Genomic DNA, 21,664 nt, shown 5'->3' on the forward strand with positions numbered 1-21,664 from the left:
AATTCTGAAGCTTCACCCTGGTTTTCTTTTGGATGACAGCGACTTTATTGGTTTGTCGTTAAAAAAGATCGAGTTGTGTGTCCTTGCAGCACTGTAGTAATTAAAGGTCTTGTTTAGCTGTAAAGGGGGTGTGACTAATCCTTCTGCCCTTTACACATAACTATTTTGGGTCGGTAACAAGATGCGCCTGTACTTGGCTTAGCCGCAATCATCGGCCACTTTTTCAAACTGTTCTCCACTAACCTCCTCTTTTCCACCTTGCTCCTGTCTGCGATGCTCTTCAGTAGTGTCCGTGCTACCATCTCCTATCATTGCCAGACTCTTTTGTCCATCCGTTCGTTCACGATCGCCCAAGATGCACTGAGGACGTACCTCCCTGTTTGTTTATTTGAGTGGCGCACTGGCCCAGAGCCAAACACCGTGGATCTAACCCTGCTAATTTACGTCCACTAACTCCAGCTGATTCTGTAGTTTGATTCCTCCACGTCACTCAGCATGGCTCTATTAAATACCTGCTCTGTTAACAATAAGTCCTTCCTGCTCAATGGTTTAATTCTCTCTAAAAACCTGGATTTTCTGTTTCTAACTAGTTTGGCAGCAAACATCTGATTATTCTTGTCTGATTGAACTCTGCTCGAGTGGTTATTCTTTTCTTAGCCAGCCCCGAGGTTCTGGACGTGGTGGAGGCCTTGCTGTTGTTTTCAGAGACCATCTTCGATGTAGCTTTACAACCTCTGGTCCCTTTGCTTCCCTTGAACTGCAGCTGATTAAAGTTGGGCGTAAGGACCTGTTCTACTGTGCTGTGGTCTATCGTCCACCTGGTCCAAATAGTTCTTTCCTTCAGGAGTTTAGTGATGTCCACTCTCCACTGTGAAGCTGTCCAGACTGATGATTGTTGGTGATTTTAACATCCATGTTGATGATCCCTCTGATCACTTTGCCATGAATTTCTCCAGCCTTATGGACTCCTTCAGCTTTACCCAGCATGTTTCTGGCCCCACACACTCCAGGGGGCACACTCTAGACCTTGTTTTTACCCTGAATCTAAATGCTGATAGTGTTCGTCCTGGGGATGTTTATATTTCAGATCACCATTGCATTTTCTTTAACTTGCCAGTTTCTGCGTCCCCACCTCCTGCTCGCCGTATGGTTAGTTCTCGTTTTCTTAATGAGAGCACAGCTAGCAATTTTTCTGCTGCTTTTGATCCACCCTGTTCTTCTGATAACGACCTAGACTCCTTAACTTTTCAGTTTAACGAGCACTGCCTCTCCATTATGCACAACATCTGTCCTGTCAGAACCAGATCAGTTCCTGCAGTGAACCCTACTCCCTGGTTTAATGACAGCCTTCGCAGCCTGAAGCTCCAATGCAGAAAAATTGAGCGTTTGTGGAAGAAAACCCATCTCCACATCCATCTGCTGCACCTAAAGGATCTTCTGGCATCCTTTAACTCTGCATTCAGAGATGCTAGGGTTTTCTATTTTTCCAACCTGGTGTCCCAGAGCAAAGGGAAGCCCAAGGTGCTGTTTAACACCATCAGCAGCATCGTCTCTCCTGCCTCTCCTACAGCCTCCATCCACTCTGTTGCAGACTGTGAGAACTTTTTTTGTCTTTCTTTGTGGACAAAGTCAATAAGGTTAGATCTAGCATCTCTCCTTCAGCCTTATCGCCGCCTCTCCCGACTCCAACCAGGCCCATCATCCTAGATAGCTTTGCTCCTGTTTCTTTGCCTGAGCTAACCAAACTAATTAACTCTATGAAGACCTCTGCATGCCCCCTCGACATCTTACCCTCATCTTTGTTTAAGTGTTTTTCAGTCCATTGGTCCCAGCGTGCTCTCTATAATTAATGCTTCTCTGGTTTCTGGTCAGGTCCCTGCTTACTTTAAGAACGCTGTAATCCACCCGCTTCTTAAAAAACCAAGTATTGACGCCTCTTTCCATAGCAGCTTCAGACCTATCTCTAAACTTCGGTTCATCTCCAAGATCTTGGAAAAGGTTGTGGCTAAACAACTCACGGCTGCTCTTGATGAACATAACATCTATGATTGCTTCCAGTCAGGTTTTCGTATAGCTCATTCTACTGAAACAGCTCTTCTTAGGGTCTCTAATGACCTTCTGACTCACAGTGATGCAGGGGACTGTTCTGTTCTGGTCCTGCTGGACCTGACTGCAGCCTTTGACACTGTTGACCATCACCTGCTACTGGAGAGGCTGAGAGACTGGGTAGGCCTATCAGGAACTGCTCTGGAGTGGTTCACCTCATATCTTTCTGAGCGCTCCTTTTCTGTAGCCATCTCCAAGTTTAGGTCCTCCACCCCCTCCCTTACCCACGGTGTCCCACAAGGTTCTGTGCTGGGGCCTCTGCTCTTCCTCCTCTATCTGCTCCCTCTTCAGCACAGCCTGAGTTCCTTCAAAGGAATCTCCTACCATCTTTATGCAGATGACATCCAACTGTACATCTCCTTTAAGCCCCATGAGATGTCTAAGCTGCAGCTGTTACACACCTGCTTAGACTCTATCAAAACCTGGATGGCTGGGAACTTTCTACAGCTGGATGAAGATAAGACTGAGATCCTCATCTGTGTCCCAGACAAGCTGGTTCCCAAAGTCAGAGACTCTTGGTCAGCTTGCTTCTCACACCAAACCTTCCGTCAGGAATCTTGGTGTGACCTTTGACCCAGCTCTCACCCTGGATTCTCATGTCAGTTCTCTTGTTCGCTCTTCCTTCTTCCATCTCAGGACCATTGCTAAGCTGAGTCCCATTCTGTCCTGCTCTGAACTTGAAACTGTTCTCCACACCTTCATCTCCTCACGCTTAGACTACTGTAACTCTCTTTTCACGTGTCTGAGCAGAACCTCCCTGAACCGTCTACAGGTGGTTCAGAATGCCTGTGCTCGGCTTCTGACCAAGTCCTCCAAACACACCCACATCACCCCGCTTCTCCTCCAGCTTCATTGGCTGCCAGTCAAATTCAGGGTTCATTTCAAGATCCTGGTTCTGGTCTATAGGGCCTTACATGGACAAGCACCATCTTACATTGGTGATCTTCTTAGTCCCTACACCCCCAGCAGGTCCCTGAGGTCCAGTGATCAAAGCCTACTGGTTGTGCAACGCATCAGGCTAAAGACCAAAGGTGACAGTTCATTTGCTGCTGTGGCCCCCAGACTCTGGAACTCTCTCCCCCTGAGCCTGAGATGAGTGGACTCAGTGGTCTCCTTTAAAAAGCAGCTGAAGACTCACTTGTTCAAAGTGGCTTTTGTATGACCTTCTTCAACCACTCTCTCTTTATTCTGCTCTCCCCACCTATTCCACCTTCCTCAGGATCCACAGATTTCCCTCTTTCCTATTCACTTTCTCACTTTAGTAACATTTTTTTAATCACAATTGTCTATTTCTTGCTAATTTTAAATATATTTTTAACCATTTTCTAAATTATTTTTTACATTTTTTGTTTTTGTGAAGCCAGCGCCTCGTGATTATTATCGTGAGAGGTGCTGTAGAAATGATATTTTCTTCTTCTTTTTCTTCTTCTTTTTCTTTTTGTTCTTTTTCTTCTTCTTTTTTTTCTTCTTTTTCTTCTTTTTCTTCTATAAACACACACACACACACACACACACACACACACACACACACACACACACACACACACACACACACACACACACACACACACACACACACACACACCCTAGGTAATGTGTAATTTCCTCCAATATCCTGTGGTGTCAGTTTCACAGGTGTTAACGAGGCCCTCTGTGCTTGGCTGCTTCCACATTTAGACCTGAGTTTTAGAAATACTGACAGCACTGACTCTGTGAGCAATTCCCAACATTTTATTGAGCAATTCAGAAATGCAGTTTGTTTAAAATAATTGAAAACACAAACATTTATGTTATTACTTAAAATAATGACAGCTGATTTAATGCAATCCCACTAAAATGTCAGTAATATAACTTAATTCACTAAATAACTGTTATCTATTTGGACTCTTTGTATTTGACACATTTGCATTTGTGTTCATATTAGGAGTCTGTTAAGCAAATTCTGTGGTTAACAATTTTAATGTCATGTTTTTGTTCAATCAATCAATCATAATTTATTCAAAAGATGAGGTTTGTTTCACTGGATCAAATATGGCCTCTAAAAGGTTAGTTTAAAGTTGTGATCACAAAATTTTTATATGAATTAAACTGGAACTAAATTATAAAAATAAAAAGAAAATTGAGAAAAACTTAGAAAATTTAGATTTTTATAGCAGTTTGTTTTTTGTAAGAAAGAATTCCAAAAACATGCAAAGGTGCGCAGTAAGACGTGTAATCTCTTAAACCTTTTATATTTTGTTTTCAGCTGAGTCTAAAAAACAATTTAAGTTCAGTTTCCAAGTCCCAAACATCCCGGACAAGCCCTCAATTTCTGTCATGATCTTGCATGTATGGAAGAAACATACTTTGAATTATTTAAGACTTTAAAAATGAAGACAGTCATCTGAGTTAGAAAGTCAGTCCTCCCAGTGGTGGTCTGAGTCAAGCCTCACTTACTGGTGCTGCTGGTTAACACAATAAAGGTGATGCTGACTGCTGCACTGTCACTTTAGACAGTCAGGATGCAGAAGAGTGGGTGACTTATGGGCTGACAGCCTGAACCAACCATCCTGCAGTGACGCTACAGCCGTTGTGTTCTTCATGATAAAGATGTGAGAAATGATTACAAAAACAACAAAACAGAGTGAAACCGACAGAAATGTCTGAAATGTTTCTGAGACAATATAATAAGACTTCAAGTTCTTGTGTGCTGTACACCAATTGCTGTGAGCTCCTGAATTTGCTTTTTATTGGATCTCAAACATCGTAAGTGTGTCATGTTGAGTGGGATTAGGGCAGATTCGCTTCAGCTCCACTCCTAAATGGTTCCCTTGTCTGCTGGTGGAAACACCACAGCCCTACCCAGATAAAAGGGTGTAACCTTAAATAATTTATGCATAGAAATGTATGATTCAGAGGCAAAACGATGTGTTTTATTTACTGGTTTCAAAAACCGCATTAGTTATTATTTTTTATGTGATCTCTGTCTTTTTTGTTTCTCACATCTTTCTTTTAAATTCCTCCTTCTGCCTTTTGAAGATTTCTCTTAAATCTCACCCAGGCCGGGTATCATTGTTAAACTTGCCCATAAATTCCTTCCTTCTGTCTTCTCTCTGAGCTCAAAGTTATGTTCGATTGTTTCCAAGCCGTTAAAGTAGCAGAATGACCATTTTGCTACAACTCAGATGCAGTGCTTTCTGAGAAACACAATATTTCCTTTGGATTTGGAGGTAGGCATACAGTGGGGCAAAAAAGTATTTAGTCAGCCACCGATTGTGCAAGTTCTCCCACTTAAAATGATGACAGAGGTCAGTAATTTTCATCATAGGCACACTTCAACTGTGAGAGACAGAATGTGAAAAAAATCCATGAATTCACATGGCAGGATTTTTAAAGAATTTATTTGTAAATCAGGGTGGAAAATAAGTGTTTGGTCACTTCAAACAAGGAAAATCTCTGGCTCTCACAGACCTGTAACGTCTTCTTTAAGAAGCTTTTCTGTCCTCCACTTGTTACCTGTATTAATGGCACCTGTTTGAACTCATTATCTGTATAAAAGACACCTGTCTACAGCCTCAAACAGTCAGACTCCAAACTCCACTATGGCCGAGACCAAAGAGCTTTCGAAGGACACCAGGAAAAGAATTGTAGACCTGCAACAGACTGGGAAGAGTGAATCTACAATAGGCAAGCAGCTTGGTGTGAAAAAATCAACAGTGGGAGCAATTATCAGGAAATGGAAGACATACAAGACCACTGATAATCTCCCTCGATCTGGGGCTCCACACAAGATCTCATCCCGTGGGGTCAAAATGATCATGAGAACGGTGAGCAAGAATCCCAGAACCACACGGGGGAACCTGGTGAATGACCTGCAGAGAGCTGGGACCACAGTAACAAAGGTCACATCAGTAACACACTACAATGGCAGGGAATCAAATCCTGCAGTGCCAGACGTGTTCCGCTGCTGAAGCCAGTGCATGTCCAGGCCCGTCTGAAGTTTGCCAGAGAGCACATGGATGATACAGCAGAGGATTGGGAGAATGTCATGTGGTCAGATGAAACCAAAGTAGAACTTTTTGGTATAAACTCAACTCGTCATGTTTGGAGGAAGAAGAATACTGAGTTGCATCCCAAGAACACCATACCTACTGTGAAGCATGGGGGTGGGAACATCATGCTTTGGGGCTGTTTTTCTGCTAAGGGGACAGGACGACTGATCCGTGTTAAGGACAGAATGAATGGGGCCATGTATCGTGAGATTCTGAGCCAAAACCTCCTTCCATCAGTGAGAGCTTTGAAGATGAAACGTGGCTGGGTCTTCCAACACGACAATGATCCCAAACGGAGTGGCTCCGTAAGAAGCATTTGAAAGTCCTGGAGTGGCCTAGCCAGTCTCCAGACCTCAACCCCATAGAAAATCTGTGGAGGGAGTTGAAAGTCCGTGTTGCTCGGCGACAGCCCCAAAACATCACTGCTCTCGAGAAGATCTGCATGGAGGAATGGGCCAAAATACCAGCTACTGTGTGTGCAAACCTGGTAAAGACCTATAGTAATCGTTTGACCTCTGTTATTGCCAACAAAGGTTATGTTACAAAGTGTTGAGTTGAATTTTTGTTATTGACCAAATACTTATTTTCCACCCTGATTTACAAATAAATTCTTTAAAAATCCTGCCATGTGAATTCATGGATTTTTTTTCACATTCTGTCTCTCACAGTTGAAGTGTACCTATGATGAAAATTACTGACCTCTGTCATCATTTTAAGTGGGAGAACTTGCACAATCGTTGGCTGGCTAAATACTTTTTTGCCCCACTGTAAATAAAAGCAGTGGCATTCATCAGTTGGAGACAAGTTACAGATTTATTTATACATGAAGGAAAACCTGACTTCATTGGTTTTAATCCCCTACCGAAGCACAAAAATCAAACCTTGCCACCTGCTATTCCCTCCGCACGTAGACAAAACTCGTAGCATAGAGCGCCAACCCTCGACTCAAACCAGTCACCTTCATTTCACTGCTCTCATGCCTTTGTCCTCACCAGAACAACTTGATCGTGTGGAGGAGGGCATGAACAAGGTGAACGCAGACCTGAAGGAGGCCGAGAAAGATTTAAAAGATATAGGACAATGCTGTGGTCTGATATGCCCATGTGTTAAAAAGTAGGTACCGGCGAGGAGCCTGGCGCTCTTGCCTGTCCAGTGCTGGTGGTGGTGATGTCTGATGTCTCTCTTGTCACAGTCTGTCTTTTTTTGTCTCTTCTCCTTTGTCTCCCCCCTTTTTTACTCCCTCCTTCCACCTGGGACCTTTTCCTCCTCTCTTTTCTTCTCATGTGCTTTCGTTCTTTTGCTGGGATAAATGACAATGTGTTACTAATCAGAACAACTGGAGCGCATCGAGGAGGGGATGGACCAAATCAATAAGGACATGATGGATGCAGAAAAGAATCTGAACAATCTAGGACAGTTCTGTGGTCTATGTTCATGTCCCTGTAACAAGTAGGTGCTGCCTGTGTCGCCCGACTGCATGTGTTCCAGTGCCTGCCTGCGTACCTCTCTCTCCATCTGCCTGCTTCTGGTGTGTAGAGCATGGTGATCAAGTGTTGTGAGCAGTCAGGCCTGAAGCCAAAACAAAATGCTGTCCGAACAGCCATGAGAGCATGTGTGCGTGTGTGAAGTAAGGCTGAGATTAAAGCTTATGTGCATGCATAAATGACACATGCATGTGAAACTGCTGTGGTGTTGCAGTAGCTGTGTTCCAGCCTCCATGGCTGCTGAAACCAAAAGCCCTTCATTCCACAATGGATGAGAGATTGTCTTCCAGCAGGTAGCGGCTTCAGCAAGGATCCTGGCCACGGCACCCACCAACCTGTTAAACGCCACCCACTCTAACACCCACTGTAGCATGAAAGTACAGCAACCAAAGTTCACAACCAAAGAATCCAGCTACAAAAAGAGTTCTTACTCAGTTAAATACAGTTTTTACATCCTTTTGGGAGCTAACTTGAGGATTCGTTCTGGTCAATTAAAGCAATAAATAATTAAAAACACTGAATACAAGTTCCAGTGATTAATACCCAAAAGGTTCAGACATAGGAAATCAGACATAGGATTTTAAGTATTGAAAATGGGCCAGAGGTTTAGAGAGTGACCCAAGTGTTGGTTTGTCTCAAAGTTTGCTGCTTCACTGTGTTTTTGTTTGAGTGATTTACTGAATTATTATACTGAAAAGTTCATTAGGTTTATGTAAAGACTCAGTATTTACAGTATTGGTCCGTCATCACTTCACCCTGCACATTGCCAGTTAACTCCTGGTCCAGATCCTGGCATATGGAGGCTCATTCTTCATCAGTGCTTGGGGCTTTTCAACCCAGTTTTAAGTATTGATCCTAAGTTCTCAACAGGATGGGGCTCAGTGGAAGTTCCTGGTCAGTGTCGATGTTTTGTTACCATAGATACTTAGTTTGGACATTCTCCATCTGATCATCATGACCATCCACCTGCTCCATCATGTCAGTGAAGACATTGTCCATCACTAAACAGTTCTTTGATGGTTGAAGGAGTTCCTCTGGTGGGATGTGTAGGTGCCATTCTTTATTCATGCCTGTTCTGAGGCTGCGCTGTGAGAGAGTCCAATCCCCTGGCTCAGAAGTACCACCCACACATGAATGGTCTCAGAATGCTTTGCTGTTGGAGGACACGAGACAGAAGCGATGGAAGACCTCACCGTTTTTCTTCAGATGATCTCAATTCTGGATCTCCTAATCATTTAGATAAAAGGAATTTCCTCCTTGTCCCCAGCAGGCTAGTGATGGGACTTATGACTCTTTTAAGGGAGTCATTCTTTGGAGAGCCGTCCACCTCAAAGAGCCAAGCAAAGCAGAGCAATTTTCATTGGGGGGTGGCAAGATGTCAGTCGACGAGTCCCGCCAATGTCCTTGAAAGGTCAGGTGTGGTACATGTCACTGATGTACATGAAAGCGCGCAAGTGTGAGTATGTCGGGGGGGTGAGGGTTTAGCATTGGTGAGAGTTGGTATGCGCTACTGGGAGAGAAGATGAACAGTTGTCTACAGAGACTCAGCTCGCATTGTTCACTTTGAAGAACCGTCCAAAAGATTTGATTCGTTTGTGAACGTCACATCACCACAGCAGACTAATCTAAGGACCTTCAGCAGAACATCAGCCTTTCCCTGATGGGTTTCTTTGAGAGAAATTGCTTCTATTTTTAACCTTCTTAACATCAGGTGTTCTCCAAAAAGTCACATTTCCTCAGATATTCTCACACCTATATCTGGCCATTCCTGAGCAAACTGCTCTGGTGGTGCTCCGGATTCATTCGTCACACTTCAGAACATTCTGGAGTTTCTGCTAATTGTCCTCATGAAACCTGAAGCAGCAAACTCTGTTACAAATGAATGTGCCATTGTCACATCTTTAGCTCACAGTCACATAAGCATGTAGAACACTGCATGCAATACTTCACACTGGCCCTTTTGTGCCTCAGTCTACATGCATTTGTTCTGTTGCTTGAAATTTACAGTTTGTACCACTAGGTGGCATCGCATCCTAAACACTGGGCCTTTAAATGCTGCATGCTGCTAAACTCTATGCTTTAAAACCTGAACCCTCACACACATTGTAACTACAGGATGCCTCAGTCCCCTTCCTCAGAACATTTTATATCATCACACACAAATTTGGCAAACTTGTTCCTCTACCTGAGAGGAAATCTTAACGTTAAATTGTCTTAAACAAGTTTTCAACAAGCTTAAATGAATGCTAATGCCAGTTTTGTCAAACTCTTGTGTGATTTGTACTTTCACCCTCAACAGCCAAACTATGGCCTCTGAGTCATGTCTGTGCACCATACACTCTTACTCCAAATAATGTTCTAAGAGCTATAGCAAACACAAGTAATGGCAACATTAAGGGAAAAACAAAACAGAAATAAAACATGAGCTATAGTTCTTGTTTTGTGGTCAGGTTCCTACAGATGATCTCCAAGGCCTGTATCTCACTGGATTGAGACTGTTGGCAACTAGTTGGAGACAAAAAAAAAAAAAAAAAACAAATAGCAACATTTACGTGAGATTTATGTATAAATGTTCATTCAGTTTGTCCTCTGCTAATTGTCTGTTTCGTTGTGTCTGTCGTGCACTTGAAAATGGACGTTTTCTGATATTTTGTCCAGTCAGCTACACCAGAGAGGATCCAGATGCACCAGTGCTTCCAATTATTTTGAAATGAAATTTTGAAAGGCTCAGCGAGTCACGCGGGGACATAAAGAGCTCTTGCAAGCATTTAAAGACATTTTGGAAAGTGAACTCCCTCCTGAAGACTATCTGCAACCTGATGCCAACGGTCACAACCCAAAACAGATACTGCTGCCTTCATGATGAGTTCAATTAAAACCATTACAAACGTTTACTGGTTAAACAGTTTTCCTGATGAATTGAACTGTTAGTTTTAGAGTATTACCTGTATAGCTTTGTTAAATGTCAGCCATGTTTCCACTATAGGACTTCTGGAAATTTTCCATGGGGGGAAAAGTGGCCGGTAGATACGACTGCTCTGTCCTCTCAGCCGTGGTGTCTCCATACGAAATCACTCCATTCAGCCAATCACGACAGTGAGTGATGTCACTGATCAGAGGCAACAGGTGTCAACAAACATTAAAAGTTTTATTCTGTCAGTACGCTGTAATTTAATCATTCAGGGGACGGGGAGAGCGGCTGTGTGATGTCAAAAGCGTGCTGTTTTTACGCTGATCTGTGAGACCACGCTGTGAATTACCGTGCTGTGGGGGATTTCTGCCTCATTTTCAGTTTTTGGAGATTAGAGGCATCGTAGGTTTTAAAGCAGCACTGATGTTGCATCTTTTCTTTCCTTCGATTCTGCTTCACCAGCAACTCTTCCAATTTTACAAATGCTGGCTGATTTGGCCACGTCTGATGATGTAATTTCTTACTCCGTTACAACCAATCAGCAAGAGCTAACCACAAGTCCTGCTCAGCGACTCTACCGGGTCATTCTGAGTACAAATCCCAGTTCAGGCAACAGAAAACGGTCCTTTCGGACTGGCCTGATGAAATGGAGACATGCAGCGAAGGCCTGGTGAAATGACCCGGAAGTTCCGACAGTGGAAACGGGCATATTGAGTTTAAGTGTTACACTTCAACAACAGGTCATCATTTTCTCCAGAACTGAGCTGTACAGGGTCCTGACAACATTTTTAAAGGTGTGCATTTTTTTTTACCTAATAATATGATTTTGGATGATTTCTGGTTGGGTCTCTGACTCCATTTGGTTCACGATGGTCCTGCCTCCAGGTATAACTGTTCTGGGTTCCGATCTTGTTTATTCTATAGCTCTTTAGTCCTTTCTTCCATGACCCACCTGTAACCCTGTGGTCGTTAAGTCATGCCTGTAATCTAATCTAGACATCCTCAGTGGTTCCCAGTCCTCAGCATTGACCTCAGCGTTAGCTGGTCAAAGTAAAGTCACAACATTTATGAGACATTTAACAAAGAGGCTTTTCAAACGTTGTATTGTTTTGTTTTTTTAATCGATTTATGATCACTATGTTCATCTACCAGCTAAGGTTAAATAAGTAATTTAAAAATTAATTTGTTGTCTGCACATCTTCTCCAGAACCTCCAATCTGGTGTTTCATGACCCACATTGGGGTCCAAGGCCCAGCTTTGGGAACCACTACCTTTATTACAGCCCTGGGTCAGAAAGCAGGAAGGAAATCCTTCTTGCTTGAAGGTTTATCTAGAGGGCCTGAACGGTGTGATCTGGCTGCTCAAGGCGACACATTATCCTGCAAGGGGGTCACCTATCGAACATTTTCAATTGCTACATTTACCAGATACTGTTTCCCACAATGAAGACCTTCAACTGTCAAAACACCATTTGTTTCCCTGACCCGCAGATCTGTCCATCCTCATGAAATGAAGGGCTGATCACAACGACCATGATTGACTGTTTTATGTTTTTTCTTTTCTTTTCTGTTGGATTTTTTGCTGTAATGGATCTAATTGCTCAGGTTTCTTTTAATAGAGACAGCATGTGTCTGGTCCTGTCCCCTCTGTGTTTCTGCATGTCCATTCTCCATGTTTCTGTGTGTGTCCTGTGTGCTTATTGTCTTCTGTGTTTGTGAGTTTTAATGTCTTTCAAAGCTTAAGGATCAAGCTTTTTCCATGTTCAATTGATCTGCATGTTAGATCAATTATTCACCATCTATCAAATGCATGCATGTAATTAAACCATAATTGGCAATTGTGTTGCTTTCAGTAGGATGATAAGTTTACCATATTGCTAAACACACACACACACATATATATATATATATATATATATATATATATATATATATATATATATATATATATATATATATATATATATGTAGTGATCTGTGCATGCACAGTGACAGGTAACCTACACTGATGCTCTCACTCATATTCACCAACCAGCTAACAGAAAAACACTCATCCAGACACATTTGTTAACATTTACATAAACTGGTGCACAGTTTGACAGCCTCAGCGTCTGACTGGAGTGTGTTTATGGTAGGATTAAGGGCGGGGGCCAAGCCTGGGGAGGGAACCAGGACGGAGTGGTGAACAGCCAGCCGGGTGCTCGAGTGGTAGATGAACGTGAACAGATGGCCATCAGTGGGGGCTTCATCCGCAGGTACACATACATCACTCTTTTGTTTCTGAGGTCCAAAAGTAATTATCAAGTACAAAAAGGTGAGCGGTAAAGTTTACACAACATGTTCAGGAGTAATTTAACCCTCTGAGGTTCTGGTTAAATGTTTGGCAAAGCACATTTTTGTGGACGTTTGTATAAAAGGTTAGATGTTAGGGTGAAGGGACTCATAGACACGATTTTAGTTACACTGTACTCTCAGTTTATTTTATATATTTGAAGCAACATGTTCACATTAAAGAATAAGTAGCAGAAAGTGTTAAATGAATTTTATAAAAGATATTTTTTGTAATGTTTGATATTATGGGTCTACTGTTATTATCGGCCGATATCTTTGTTTTAATGTAATATCAGAAATGATCAGAAACAGAAGGGTTTTATTGAAATATGTGCAAAAAATCACAACATTCGGATATTGCTGCAGTACTTGAAGGAGGTGTACAGGTCCTGTATGGAGGGGAGTTTGCAGCCAATGACCTTCTAATCAGAGCGTACGAGACGCTACAGTCTCTTCATGTCCCTGATGGCAGCTCCAGCATACCATTCGATGACTGTGGTGTAGAACTGCCTTACCAACTGTGCTGGCAGGTTGAATTTCATCAACTGTCTCAGGAAGATCATCCTCTGCTGGACCTTTTTTATGACAGAGGTGATGGTGGGCTTCCACTTGAGGTCTTGGATGATGGTGGGGCCAAGGAAGCAACATGAGTCCACGTGAGTCGTGATGGGAGTGCCAAACAGGGTTATGGGGGAAGTGGGGCTGCATGCTTCCTAAAGTCCACAAAAAGCTTCACTGTCTTCTGGGTGTTAAGCACCAGGCTGTTGTGGCTGCACCAGGACACCAGTCATTCGGCCTCCATTCTGTGGGCAGACTCATCCCCGTCAGAGATGAGTCCAAAGACAGTGGTGTCATCTGCAAACTTGATAAGTTTGACAGACTCGTGGTTGGAGGTGCACCCGTTGGTGTGCAGGGAGAAGAGCAGAGGGGAGAGAACAAAGCCCTGAGAGGAATCGGTGCCAATGGTCAGCCGAGACATTCTTACACAGCCTCACTTGCTGCTTCCTGTCCATCAGGAAATCAGTGATGATGAACAGCATCCTGGCGTAGGTACTAGGGGAGTCCAGATGCTGCAGGATGAATTGTATCCATGTTGATGGCATCATTTACAGACCTGCTGGCTGTGTAGGCGAACTGCAGGGGGTCCGTCAGTGATCCGCCTTCAGATAGGGTCAGGCACGTTGATCTGGGACAATTTTCAACAAAACTGCCTGACTTAAAATGAAACGGTTTTCATCATTTGCACAGATAACATTTAAAGTTTAAATGTGTGGAACACTGAAAAAACATTTTTATGATTATTTCTGATTGTGCAGTTTTTAATGCAGGCTGAACATAAAAAATGTCTCCTAAACTATTTCCTGCATTAGCTTCTGATAGAAATGAGATGGTGAAACTCCAGGATTTGAAAACCCTGACAGATCTGCATCATATTGTGAATTGGACTTACCCATTTTGACTCACGGTGGGGAAAGCAATTGTTTAGTGTCCAGAATCAGCAGACAGCATCTTTTTCAGCAGAAGCTAAAAGCTAGCATTAGCAACTCAAACACAAGGCTGAAGCTCCTCCAACTTGTTTTTTGCAAAGATGAAACATCCATGTCCCCAAAGCAAACAGAGTCCGATCTGATGCCGCAGACTGGTCTTGCTGGGACAAGAGTTTGTGGGATTTTTTGTCCCTGAGTTATGCCTGCAAGGCATTCATTCCTACTAAAGACCACTGCAAGTTTACTGATTAAATGAGTAATCCACAACTTCAAGTAAGCCTCAGAGGAGCTATGTGATGCAAGAGGGACCCAGAATATATTGATATCAGTTTATGTTAAGAAATAAAGAGTTAGATTATCCGGTATCAGTAAAAGCTGATATCAAACATCCCTAGTTGTTTTTACAGTAAAGTATGTAACCAAACTGTTGTATATGTCCATAAGAAAAATAGAAACTTGTAATTGCTGATGTTATCTATTTGAGTTTTGAATGAACATGTCACTGTGATTAACAGAGTTTCTTGTTTAGAGCTCTGGTATCTTGTTACGACCCTGAGCACAAGGTTTGTTATGTTACAGGGTAACAGATGACGCCCGGGAGAACGAGATGGATGAGAACCTGGAACAGGTGGGTGGGATCATTGGCAACCTGCGTCACATGGCCCTGGACATGGGCCAAGAGATCGACACCCAGAACCGCCAGATTGAAAGGATCATGGAGAAGGTACTGCACAGAACCCCCAATCAACACCAACACCATGGGGAATGGGGAAAGCCATTTCTAGGATAGAGGGATGTTTCATGATCATTTTACTTTTTCATTCATGAAAACAAATAAGTTTGATATGTCATCAGGAAGATGCTGATCCAGTGAGTTGGAACAACATAAAATTTACCCCATAGTGGACTAAATCAGCTGTTCTCCAGAACCTGGCTGACTAATATCACATGTGTGCATTTAGGAGACTCTAAAAACAAGCTGAAGACATTCAGAATAATTTGCTTAAATTACTTATTTCAAATTCACTCCAATTTTATGTTATTTGATGGTGACCCTGTCTGACTCATGGAACATACGTAGAGAAGACATTTAAACTGATCCTAGATGATTATGACTACTTTGTTCTTTTTCTGAACATTTTTTGTCCCTCTTTTGTTTAAGTGTATTAAATGTCTAAAATTCTGTATAATTGATAAGCATCAGACCCACGTGACCACTCCGGGGAAAGGCCTCAGTTTGAGCCTCGGCCTCGCCTGAAAACTGTTCCGCGATTTTTAGTCTCTGAACTTAGACCAGTAGTTGTAGCGTTTGTGCGTTCTTTTTTGGATATTATTTGTGCAATTGTTGGACAAAATGACTTGCTGTGGTATTAATTGCACTAATAGAGCGTCCAAGGAGTCTCCACTTCATTTTTTCTGGTAAGTAAAATTATAATTATGTATTTTAGGTCATTGCCGCTTTTTCACTAGCTGAGCTTATCAAAGTAGCTAGCTAACTACCATTTTAACATGTACTGTTTAACCATGAAATTTAGATGTAATACGGTAAAATAATTAATAGGATATATGTCGATGGGTGTAAACCCCAGCGCATTTAACATGAAAATGGGTTGAAATATGACATGTTGGTGGAGCTCTCGGAGGGAGACTTCTGTGTTCCATCCTTCCTCCCGGTTCTCCCCAGCGGTCAGCCCGGCGCATCTCTGACCGCTGCGGCACCTGTCTGCTGCACGGGCTGACCGCTTGTGGAACTCTCGGACTTGGAGAGAGACCTGACCACAGAAATACTGCAGCTCGGTGAGTTGGTTGATAGTGCTTGATGTTAGTCTCCAGAAGTCTGTATGCCATCAGATAAACTCGCTCGTTTTTTTTACTTTTTGCATATTTGTAAAATAGCGGTGGTGGGGAGCGACTAAATAACTAATTTGTTCACAAAGAGCCGCGACCGGGTGTCCTGTTCTCATGGGAACTTGTGCAGTTTAATAAAATGGAAATTAGTTAATAAAATAGATTATTAAAAGGTTCATATCCTATCCAAGAAGGCGATAGACTCAAGTGTTTGGTTTTAGTTTTTTTTTATAAAGTATGCATTTTGTATTACTCTTTATCCTAATTTTAGACCTTTTACTACAGGCCATGATAAGCTATGAAGTATTTTAAACCCATATGCTTAAGTAGTTCTTTGTATGAAGTTTTCCTCTAGGTGATCCAGAGAGGCTTGACCCTTGGGTAAGCAACCAAAGAAGAGAGTGCTGGACTCCCAATTCACACTCCCGCTTGTGCAGTGAACACTTTGAGAGTCATCACTTCACCACGGACTCCAGGGTACAAACACATTACTTCATATTTTGGTTAAGATTGAAAAAATTGAAGCATTAGCTGTATAATATACAGATGTTACATTGCTGTGTAACAAGAAAAAAGTTTCCCCCTCCCTTGAACTGTCTGTGATAGATGGGGAAACAATCACGGTATTAATTTCCATTTAACTCTATGGATATTTATTCTAAGAAACAAATTAACAATTTAACAAAATTAACAAAGTAATAAACAGTCTACTGATGTCAAATAAATCAAACTGTAATTAAAATATAAATTTTCAAAGTCTGGATTCTGGATAAAAGCTAACAACATATGTTTTAAAAATAACAAACACTCTCCACATGGCTTTCTCTCTCTCTCTCTCACACACACACACACACACACACACACACACACACACACACACACACACACACACACACACACACACAGTGCTCTGGTGTACCAGTGGGTTTTTGAGATACAGAAATTGACCTTGTCTGGTGTGTGTGGTTTATTTAATTTTTTATTTTAGGGGAGACTTTTCCTGAAGGACACAGCTGTATCTACAATCTTGTCTTCCTTTAAGGTCAAAAAACATCTTCCAAGAAGGAAAGTACAGGTAAGTAGGAATGACAAGGTAAGTGACAACCCCGTTGGTTTTGCAAATAGTTTAGAGAAGGTTGCAGATGTAGATGCATGTGTAGACAGTGCCATAAACGTTTCTGTTGATCTGAGCAATATAATGATGTGTGAAGACTCACCTCAAGAGGTCTTTGTTACTCAAAATGTAACACGATGACATTCCTCTGCAAGCAGTTGAGTGTGATACTGCTCGTTTTAGTCACAGTGTTCAACACCAGAATGACTCAGACTCTGGTCAGTTTAACGCTGTGCCATTACAGCCAAACAGTATCCTGAGTGACCAGTGCTATCAAATCACAGTCTTCCAAATCGCTTAAAAGGAGAGTTATGTCAGCAAATGAAAAGGTACGTGTAGTTCAGAAAAAGCTTAAATTGGAATTCCAGCAGACAAGGAGATTGAAGGAAAGAATCTCCTCTTTGAAAAGTGTCACCAAAATTCTTCAGAAGAAACCTCTAATATCAACTGAATGTGCCTCTCTTCTTGAGGGTTTGGATGGTGTTCCAAAAGAGTTGTTACAGAAAATGAATCAGAAGAAAAGATCATCTTTTTCTGAAAACTTGAAGCAATTTGCAACTGCACTGCATTTTTACTCTCCTAAGGCTTATGACTATGCTGGAGAACACTTTCACTTGGCTTTGCCTCATCCACAGACCATTCTCAGCTGGTACAGTAGTGTCTCTGCAGATCCTGGTTTTACTCTTTCTTCATTTACAGCTTTCAAATGTCATGTTGTTGAGAAGAAGGAAGGAAAAGAAACGGTTTGCTCTTTGATGTTAGATGAAATGTATATTCATAAGCAAACTGAGTTTGATGGGAAACAGATTCATGGCTATGTTGACATCGGAGCTGGTGAGATTGAAAATGTTGCAACACAAGCATTGGTCATCATGGTTGTTGCCATCAACGAGTCTTGGAAGCTCCTGATTGCTACTGTCTTATCAACAGCATGAATGGGAAAGAAAGAGCTAGCCTCATTCAAGAAAGTCTGTGTAGGCTTCATGACATCGGAGTTAGGGTTGTATCCTTGACATGCCATGATCAGGGAGCTAGGTGCCAATCTGGACATGAGATCATACTGTGTCCATCCAGCAGATCACACACAGAAAATCCATGTTCTCTTGGATCCATGTCACATGCTCAAGCTTCTTTGCAATGTTTTTTCAACTGTTATTGTTAGGGAAGATGGCCAGCTGATACGTTGGCAGTACACTGAGTAGTTGCACAAGCTTCAGGAGAGGGAAGGCTTGCGTCTTGGCAACAAACTCAAAATGGCTCACATTCAGTGGCAAAATCAAAATATGAAGGTTCACCTTGCGGCCCAGATCTTTAGCAGCAGCATGGCTGCTGCTCTTGAGTACTGCGAGCAACAACTGAGGTGTGCACAGTTCAGTGGATGTGCAGCCACAGTTGATTTCCTGCACACAGTTGATGCTGCTTTTGATGTCCTAAATAGTCGCAATCCACTTGGAAAAGGACGCAAAGCACCCATCACAACAAAAACTAAACCCCTTGGTCACTTTAAAAGAAACAGAGTCTCTCCTCAGAGGGCTCAAAATCATAGGGAAAGACAACAGAGTGGTACATGTGCATTCCACACAGAAAAGGACACCCATCTATGGTTTCATTGCCTGCTTTAGAAGTGTGATCGGCATCAATGAAGACCTTGTAGAGCATCCAGCTGCTCTTTGTCAATATCTTCTGACTTACAAACTCAGTCAGGACCACTTGGAGCTGTTCTTCTCTGCAATCAGAGCATGTGGTGGTCACAACAACAACCCCGGTGTAAGGCAGTTCAGAGGGGCATACAAGCGTCTTCTTGTAAGGCACCAGGTTAAAAAGGGAACGGGTAACTGTCTTCTTCATGACAACACAGCTATCCTTGACTCTACACCAGCAACTGTGAACATTGCACACAGGTTAGATGTGGTGCCTGTAGAAGCACTTGTTCCTGAAGATGACTCCATCTGTGATCTTCCAGATCACTTCCAGATCCAGATCTTCCAGATGTCAACAACCTGTCTGCGTACAAGAAAGCAGCAACTTCTTACATCACTGGTTTCATTGCCAAAAAGTTGAAGCAGAAGATTATATGCATGCCTTGCTCACAGGCACTGACATCGGATGAATCGGTGCATCCACTCTTGGCATTGAAGGACAGAGGTGGATTACAGAAACCATCACAAGGCATCACTGCAGTTTGCCATGCAACAGAAAGATGCTTCCAGCGGATTCTAAAAGCCAATGAAGGAAAGGCTCCACGTGGAAGAGGAACTACAGCAGCCATTGTTGCCCAGGTTGTCACTGACTGTTCAGAGAAAAATTTCTTCCCGCAGCTGCACAGCCACATGTTTGATGTGTGCTGAAAGTAATCATGTCCATGTTCTGGTAAAGATGGCTTCTGCATGGTACAGCAAAATTAGATTAAATCATATAGCACGGCGGGAGACTGACCGGATGAAAGAAGGCAAAACTGTCTGCAAGAAGCTCAGAAAATTAATCCATTTTTATGGAGATTAGAGAAAAGCTGTTCTGGTCATATCTTTTAGTCTGTCTGTACATTTTGTTATGTGTTTGTCAGAAGTTGTGACCATGAACATTTTTCTGATATTTGCAGACAGAACATAAAATATGAAGAGCCTTACTTTCATTGGACATCCATTGAAATGTTACTTAGAACCTGCATGAACGGGGCCTAAGTATACACTGACGAAGCTCTTTATCCTATAAGTTTGACCCCAACATACAGGATGCTATACTAAGTTGTAAATGGACTTCAAACAGTCAGGCACTGTTTCATTTGCTGTTACATATATGTTACTATCTATCCCTTAGAGTCTGCATGAACGGGACCTAAGGTGATATTCTAACTTTTATATATTTACTATAGAACTAAGAGAACAAAGTGAACACTTGATAAAGTTCAGAGTAAAAGTTACAACATACAAAATGCATATGCAACCTTCTCAGTTTTCTGGTATACGTTTGATGACATATTTCTTGATAAATTGATGTTAAATTGAAGAAAAACAAAAACTATCTTAAAACTAAAATCATTTTGATATGTTATTGCACAGATAAGCTGTATTGTTGAATCCCAGCAGCATGGGTTTTTTGGTTTGTTTGTTCAATTTTGTTCCCAGCAGGTATTCATGGACGACTCAGGACTTTCAACTGGAAGCTCTCAACTGTCCCCCTTTGGCTAAATGGCAACATTTTTTCAGTCTGGCTAAAAGTCTGTTTAGTCTGTCTCATAATCATGACAGTTATGTCATATTGAACAACAGTTGTATTTGATTCTAATTGTAATGATTCTGTTTCAGGTGGAATTGCTGTGTGATTCCTGTGTCCTGTGGCCCATGACCTGTGTCAGCCCAGTTCTGGATGTGGCCTTGCTGAGTTATCTGTAGCAAGGTGCTCGGCTGTCTGGGAGGTGGTCTGAGTTGGTTCTGTGCTCTGTGGTGTGCTGGTTTCCTGGTGCTTGGGGCGGTTCAAGAGTGCACCTGATCCTTGGCGGTCTAACACTTCACATCCCAACACACGCATGAACACATGCTTGTTGATGTTTGTTGTTCATGGTTTACATGTTTATAGTTGTTCATCCCACGTTTTCTTGATGATTCTTAGAAATGTTTCTTTACAGGTGTAGCAGCTGGTTGCTGTTTTTTATGTTGGTTTCCTAGTTGTTTTTATTTTCCTCTCTTCTTTACTCGTTTGTTCTCTATCAACCCTCTTTATTCCAGATTGCTTCAGCATTTACATGCTAATGTGGCGATACATAACCCAAAGCAATATTACAGTAACATAAATGTTTACTCAAGGGGAACCTTGTACACATTAAGGCTCCTCTTGATAGAGCAAATCTGTTCAGCACATTCTGACAGACAGACCACCATTCGTCTGGCATGTTGCTGTACAGGACATTTTTAGAGTTTTTCTTTTTAAAGATAAATGATATTACATTTAAAGAGCAATACTTTCACATTAACATTTTCCCACACTTTCTGTATTCCTGTATTTTGTTGTTTTTCAATAAAGAATGACAAAGTATTTAAGTTTATGGGTTTTATTGCACACAAATATCTATCTGTAAAAAATATCTACAAAGCTAATACTTACTTGGATACATAACAAGTATGATTGGGTTTTGCAATACGGCAGCCTCTAAGGTTTATTTTAGTAAGATTTTTAAACCAAGTAAAGTTAGTAAAGAACACATCTCAATTGGCTGCTAAGAAACTGTTGGACTTCAAATGGGCCTGTTGTAGAAACAACTTGGCAAAAATGATTCTTCCTTTTTTGTCTTAACCAATGAAATTCCAGTAATTGAGAAAAAACATTTATTTTTTTACATCACATTTTATAAAATAA

General features: G+C 41.9%; 1 protein-coding gene across 3 annotated transcripts in view; it reads left to right on the top strand.

Moving 5' to 3' along the window:
* The window catches only part of LOC107382039 (synaptosomal-associated protein 25-A), an 82,202-nt gene that overhangs the window by 53,952 nt on the left and 6,586 nt on the right, over positions 1-21,664 (top strand). For 2 of the 3 annotated variants that reach the window (XM_015954007.3, XM_015954008.3), the window contains exons 5-7: positions 7,469-7,586; positions 12,667-12,786; positions 14,929-15,073. In XM_015954007.3, coding sequence (XP_015809493.1) covers positions 7,469-7,586; positions 12,667-12,786; positions 14,929-15,073 — 383 coding nt within the window. Of the gene's footprint in view, positions 1-7,132; positions 7,251-7,468; positions 7,587-12,666; positions 12,787-14,928; positions 15,074-21,664 lie in introns of all 3 variants that reach the window. The other variant, XM_015954011.3, reaches the window with a different exon arrangement.

The sequence above is a fragment of the Nothobranchius furzeri genome, chromosome 9 (assembly GCF_043380555.1).
Source record: "Nothobranchius furzeri strain GRZ-AD chromosome 9, NfurGRZ-RIMD1, whole genome shotgun sequence".
Lineage (NCBI taxonomy): Eukaryota > Metazoa > Chordata > Actinopteri > Cyprinodontiformes > Nothobranchiidae > Nothobranchius > Nothobranchius furzeri.